Source organism: Asterias rubens, chromosome 20 (assembly GCF_902459465.1).
Source record: "Asterias rubens chromosome 20, eAstRub1.3, whole genome shotgun sequence".
Taxonomy (NCBI): domain Eukaryota; kingdom Metazoa; phylum Echinodermata; class Asteroidea; order Forcipulatida; family Asteriidae; genus Asterias; species Asterias rubens.
In genome coordinates this window covers 10,706,962-10,714,068 of record NC_047081.1, presented here as the reverse complement: position 1 = coordinate 10,714,068, position 7,107 = coordinate 10,706,962, and the positions used below count along the sequence as shown (strand labels likewise).

Sequence of the window (7,107 nt, the reverse complement as noted above, 5' to 3'; positions counted from 1 at the left end):
TACATGTACTTTGCAATTGTGTTTACTCTACGCATTACAGGCAAAGTCTGCCTCGATTGACGTCACGAACAGCGCCCTCTCTGGTCGGGGTCTACTCTTAAATTTGTAAATAACATAAGAACTGATTTTTTAAAACCTTAGTTAACTGCTTATTCACATTCCACTCATCAAAAAACTTATATTAGTGACAAAAGCTTTATTTTGAAAAAATACCACTTCCAGGTGACTTTAATGTTTCAAACTTATCTGAAAATACAACAAGTGTGTTTTCCTGAAATTATATTACTCCTCCATGAAGCCATTCAGGATCTCTAATCCTCTCAAATAAGATGTGCAATCATATACATCAACACCTGCACAAAACATTACCTCCTGGTAGAAATAGTTGACCTGGTCAGCAAGCAGTTGAGGGGGTACTGTTTGAGGAATCATGACTGCTGCATTATTCTCTACTAAGGTGGGAATATGACCATGTGGATCAATACCATAATCTGCAACTTCCTCCTGCAAAAAAAGATTTATTATGAATATGGCTGAACCAAATATGTTTAAGTACAGCTGGATATGAACCTGCGACCATGTAGCCCTAATAATGTTGGCTGTCAGTCTCCCTATTTTGCCAATATCTTTGCTCGGGGTGCCAGTCAGAAGCCATATAAAACCAGTACATGCCAAGTATCACACACCCAAGTTTACGATGGAACATGGGAAACAACAAGGGGGATCTACATTTTAGCGACTTTCTATTTCAAATATCCCTTGTGGTTTATTATTAGATTGAATATGGTTACAGTTTACAGACGACCAACTGCGCTGTCAAAGGGTCACAAAGCAATTGTGAAGCACCTGCACAGGAGAGAAGTATAACTTGGTACTTGAATATTATTGCCAAAAGCAGTAATCAGACCAACGTTACCACTATTAACAAGGGCTGGTAGCGGCCCAAAAACACTAATCTCTCTGCCCCTAGGATCAGCATTGGGCAGATCAGTCAGATGGTCAGAGCTCATCGACCACATCAAACCACCTAAGTAATGTCACTGTCATCATCTTCAAGGATTAAAGTCTTTACTCAAGGTGCACAAAATCTTCCCAAAAACATCCCCCCCCCAAAAAAAAAATAATAATAAATAATAGTAATAATAATAATTATAATGATAAATAAAATGAGCCACCCCAAAAAATTGTTATTGTTTTTTTTAAATTGTGTTCGAAGTAAATGGGTGTTCTTTAAAACGAACGGACATTCTACCCTGCACAGCTGCAACATATTACGATTTTATGCATGCCTTGACTTTAGAACACTAAAGTAAAAATACCTCATTCAAGCTGTCAAAATATTCATTACTGAGTGTTGATCCTCTGTTGCTGTGGAGCCCTGTGACAAACAGTTGTAATGGTGTCCTGTTCCTGGCTGTTCTCATTTTGTGATTGTTCCACATGTCAACAAAAAAGTTCATGCAGTGGTTCAGACGAGGCAAAAACACGGCATGAAGGCAGAATATGTGAAGCTCATTGTCCGGATCCAAGATTGCACTGCTTTCCATACTCTTGAACAACTTGTAAAAGCTACTGGTAACCTGTTCATGCAAGTCTCGCCACAAACGCTCAATACGTGTGTTGTGGACACTCCTACCGGTGATAAAAGACCCCCTGCCAGGCCCCCTTAATGGGTGCTGAAGCATGAACATAGCAGCTTGTGTGTTTTCGCCTCCATGGTCTGAACGCACCCTTGAAGGTAGACCCCACCTAGTTACTGCTTCCTCGAAGAGATGGCAAACAGTTTCTGCTTTATTGTTTGTGTTGCACTTGAGGTACACTATGACACGGCTAAAACCATCAATACCACCATGTGTGACGAAGCGCCATCTTAATGTAAAATCAGAGAAAGAAAATGTTAAAAAATAGTTGATCTGCATATTTGTACCTCTATTTATCTGAACTAAGTTAATAATTAGTCTTGGAGCCCAGCATGGTTTATTCAAAATGCTTAGAGCAAAAGGTTTGAGGTGTGGAATATGCAGGCCCCCCCCCCCCACCCTGGGGAACCTTTAGATATGAATTCTTAAGTCGATTTCGTGAAAATTTTGAGTGCAAGCAAAATGTCTTCATGGATTGAAATGCCATGGTCCACTGACTATGAGTTTGAACCTAAGAAAATAAACAAGGGTGCCAAGATCGAACTTTGACCTTTGTTGATCTTTGACCCTTTCTTAAGCAAAGATGACATCTCTTAAAATGTCTTAAGCAGTTGATTTTGAGTCAGCACAGTGTAAGGTACACTTCACTTTGACACATGTTCGTCCTTGCACACAAAATTTCCTTTAAACAGCTAATTGACACTAATTAAGGTCCTTCTTAATTACACTTGGCACCAAAATTCACTTAAATACGGAAATCTCATTCAGTAGACCATGGCATTTAAACCCATGAAGAAATTCTGCTTGCACACTCATTATTTTCATTATGTTGACCTATGACCTTTGTTTACCTTTGTTGACCTTTGACCCTGTCTTAAAGCCATTATACACTTTCGGTAAACAGTTTTAACCAAGTCCCACACTTCGTGTATCACAACTTATATATATAACAACAAACCTGTGAAAATTTAGGCTCAATCGGTCATCGGAGTCGGGAGAAAATAACGGGGAAACCCACTCCTGTTTCCCCGCGTTTCGCCGTGTCATGACATGTGTTTAAAATAAATCCGTAATTCTCACTAACAAGAATTTATATTGTTTTACTGTGTTCTCAAAAAGTTTTTTTTTTTCTGTACCGAAAGGGTCCAATGGCTTTAAGCAAAGATGGCACTCCTTAACATTTTTTAAGTTGTACATTTTGAGTCAGCACAGTCTAAGGTCCATTTTGACACATGTTTCATTCTTGCACTCAAAATTTCATTTAATCGTTTATTTAGCGCTAATTAAGGGCCTTCTTGAAGGAATACGTTGCCTTGGATCAGATGAGTTGATCTCTAAAAACCATTTGTAACCATTTGTTATAAAATGCATTTGATTGGAAAGATATTTTATAAGTAGAATACAATGATCCACACAAATTCGCCATGAAATTGCATGGTTGAAATTGCATTGAATTAACAGTCGGCCATTTATGGAAGTCATGACCGATCGTCTTAGTCGATGAGGTACAAGGTAAACTGTGCAATTTCGAGGCATGTTTGTGTGGATCATTGAGTTCTACTTTTACAACATCTTTCTAACCAAATGGTTACAAAAGCTTTTCAAAGACCAACTCGACCGATGCAAGGCAGCGTGTTCCTTTAATTACACTTGGCACCATTATTTTATTTTCTTATGTACAGAATTTATAGTCAGTGGGCCATGGCATTTAAATCCATGAAAATTTGTTGCTCGCAATCAAAATTTTCATGAAATTTACTTTTGGGTTGAATTTTGGGGGGTCCCCCTACGAAGGCAAATTTCTGGCGGATTTGCTCCGGGTAGGTGGAACTCGTTAACCATGGGAGGTAGTACACCTAGGACGCAGAAACTCTGATTTCAAACTCTGGTTGGTGGGGCTCGCAGCCTTGGTTGGCAGCCTATCTAGGAGAAGGAAAACTCTGATTTCAAACCCCCTACTGGGTCAAATGGAGCTGGGGTCCCACTAGGCAACTGAGCCCAGTGCTGACACCTATGACAGCCCTTGCATCCAGGACCTACCTCAGACGTATTGGCATTGCCTTTCCTCTGCCTCAGACAGTTTCTGGACGAGAGAAGCCCATGATCAATGATAGGAAACCTCAAACCTTTTGCACTAAATCTTTTCAATAAACCCTCCTGGGCTCCAGTACTAATAAGGTAACAGTTGACAAAGTCATGTGTTTTTTAATATCTCGTGATTTGCTTTTTTTTTGTCCGAAGAATTAAAATAAATATATAAATAAATAAATTTAAATGACATTTTCTATAAAATGTTTTCATTACAACCCTACAAAGTGTGTCTTATTTAAATTGTTACTGCCATACCTTATCAGCTTATGGTGGCCATCTATATGCCACAGCGACAGTGGTGACGGCACAGAATAATGCCTTCTGCGAACTGCACTTATGCATCTCAGTTCCTGCCGTTGTGGATCTTGCCGATACAGACTATCCCGTAGTCTCTGCCTCTGCACTCTGACACCTTGTGCAATAAGATGGCCATCCACTGTCTTGTATCCTAATGAGGAAAACAGACAACATAAAAAATGACTCAAGAATTTTGTTAACACTGCACCGTTACATCCCATCTTAAAAATGAGCTTGCTGTTACCTTTCGCCCTAAGCAACCAATGGACAAATGTTGATTACAGTTGTTTTATGGATAAGATGAGCAAATTTTAACTAAGCTAGTCATGTACCTATAAGAAGACACAGATGGGAGTCAAACAATCAATCATACATTGTTGTTGGGCAATGAAATTGTAAGTGCTAATAAAAACATAATATAGGTTTTATTTTCATCCAAAATCAATTCATTTTAACTCCGAGCTCATTCAATTTAATTTAAATGCAAAGAAGTTGACATTCATTGCACATAGATGAAAAAGAAAACGACAACTAGCGGCAAAATCAATTTTGCTCGGTGAGCCTTAATTTGAACGCATCAACTGTAAATGGGAGGTAGAAATTCAACTTAAGAATGGTCCAAGTGTAGTCTTGAAATGCTAAAAAGAAACCCTAGTTTGAGAGGATTAGGAAGAAATGCATGAATTTGAATGCATGTTAAGGAAATGGAATGATTGTTTGCTATAGTTGGCCGGGAAAACCTATCCTTTGCCTTTTCAAATTAATCTTATCCTTCATGTTAAGTTACCTACCTGCTTTTGGCGTATGACTCAAAACAAAATGGACTCGCTCATCCAGTTCATTATCGTCAATCTCACTGTAGAGTCTTCTTATTGAAATACTATAATCTTGAAGGCGCCGCTTTATCGTCCTCTCACTGACACAAAAACATTTAGCAGTGTCTTTCACAGTGCAGTTCATGTCTCCTGGAAAAAAAAATTGCAAATCCTTATTGGAACAAACAAGAATAATAATCATCGACATAGGTTGCAATATGACATAAAACAACAATTTTTACAGGCACTTTGGAACAGTACACGTCAGCTTTCCATGAAAACTCTCAGATGGGAATTTTAAGATATAACCACCAAGATGAAATATGCTGGCGACACTTTTCAATATGGTTCAAGCAATCATAACCGGAGGATTGAATCTGGGGGTGGAGTGGGGGGGGGGGGGGGGGTTCTTGCGCAAACATTATTGTAAATTTCATATATGTTCTCCAAACCCTTAAAGATACAGGCAGTTTTTCTGGTGATTTTCTGGATGCAACTTTAATCAAGTTTTGCTTCCTGCAAATGATTCAGGGTGAGATAATTAGGCCTGGACGATCCCGATAGACCAAGTTATGCCATTGCATTGTGATATTAGTTAACACGCAAACAAGTTTAATTATAAATGTAATCAACATTTGGAAGCAGATTTTCCCTTTCCAACGTGCTATATGGGATTGACATTCATTATCCCCTGGCATAAGAATTATTAACACAGCATTCAGTCCTACCTTTAAAAAAAACTAAATACTTGTTTAAATCTTAAATACAAATCATCATAGGGGTAGGACGTCCTGTTTTCAAGGTGTCCCTAAAATTGTGGCAAATCTGATGAAAACAGTCCATTAGATAAAATGTTTGTGGTTTGACTTGCCATGCAAAGAGTCTCCTCTCTCTGGGAAAGCACGTAAGTCTTGGTATTTTAGCAATTCTACAAGGTACATGACGACGTTGTTCAGCTCTTTGGAATACACATTGTATAGTCGCCCATCAGGAACTGAGAAAATCACAGTGGGTGATCGGCGCTTACTCTGCTACATCACAATGACAATACAGAGCTGAATTTTGCCTGAAAGCCACCTTTAAAAAGGGCAAACTTGAGGTTGAGTTTGCCGAACGTGGCACTGAAGTATAATTATTAATTAACATGTCATTGGTTGTAAAAATTGCCCATTGTGACAAGTCCCTGGCACAACTAAAGATATTTCAAAAACAACCTACCTATAAAAAACCTCAGTTGCTCCTCTGTGATTATGAATTTTGGACGACCGCCAGTTGAGCATGTCTCTGGTGTGTTGTTCTGTCTAGTCTGAGTAAGACCATGAGTATTATCTGTCACGACTTCGTTGGCATGTTGGTTGGCAACCACCAAATTTGCGGCAACAGTCTCATAATTGGGAACAGAGTCACGATATTGAAGTACATCTCTACAGAGGCTATCCAATCTGTAACGAATATTATCCAAACAATATTCGCCAGTCTGGATAGCCATCTGAAGTCTTACAACCCTAGCTCTAATATTTCCGACAACAACGTGATCAGCCATTGTGCGCGCCCTCTATGTTCATTTATGGTCAGTTCATAAAAACTTTTGTACGTTGATTCTGAAATTTGTCCTTTACAAAATTTGTCCTTTACAAAATTTGTCCTTTACAAGATTTGTCCTTTACACAATATTTTGTCTTTAGTTTGACGCCCTCAATGTTTTTTTTTATTTAGTTTTTTTTTTTTACGTAGCTTGTGCAATTAGTTTACGTTGGTGGTTTTTAGGTAAGAATTAATAATGAAAAAAACATAAAAGTCTAATTTTTTTTAAGGATAATTTTTAATTTTTTTATTTAAAGACATTTCGTGTAATTATTTTTCAGGGCAAACAATTTTTATTATTAATTTTTTTTTTATTTAGTGATTTTTTTTCTAATGGATTTTTTTTTTTTATATATTTGTTTTCTTCTTGTTAATTTAAAAACATTTCGTGTAATTATTTTTAAGCGACAAACATTTCTTTGATTATTAATTTTTTTTTATTTAGCGTAACTTTTTTCTAATGGATTTTTTTTTTGGATAGTTTTCTTATATTGTTAATTTAAAAACATTTCGTGTATTTATTTTTAAAGGGACAAACAATTTTTTATTATAACCTTTTTTTTAATTTAGTGTAATATTTTTTATAGTGGATTAATATTTTTTCATATTATTTTTGACTTATTGTTCATCTTTTCCCTTTAGTTTAAATTATGTTTTTTATCGTATTTTAATTTTATACA

The 7,107-nt window shown here is 37.1% G+C and overlaps 1 protein-coding gene across 1 annotated transcript; it reads right to left on the bottom strand.

Moving 5' to 3' along the window:
• Positions 1-217: 217 nt before the first annotated feature.
• Positions 218-6,659, bottom strand: LOC117304053. The gene is made up of 5 exons (XM_033788535.1): positions 6,062-6,659; positions 4,820-4,993; positions 3,987-4,179; positions 1,320-1,869; positions 218-504 (listed from the first exon to the last, which is right to left on the bottom strand). Exons 1-5 carry the CDS (start codon positions 6,384-6,386, stop codon positions 283-285), a joined length of 1,464 nt encoding a protein of 487 aa, XP_033644426.1. The 5' UTR covers positions 6,387-6,659; the 3' UTR covers positions 218-282.
• Positions 6,660-7,107: the final 448 nt, after the last annotated feature.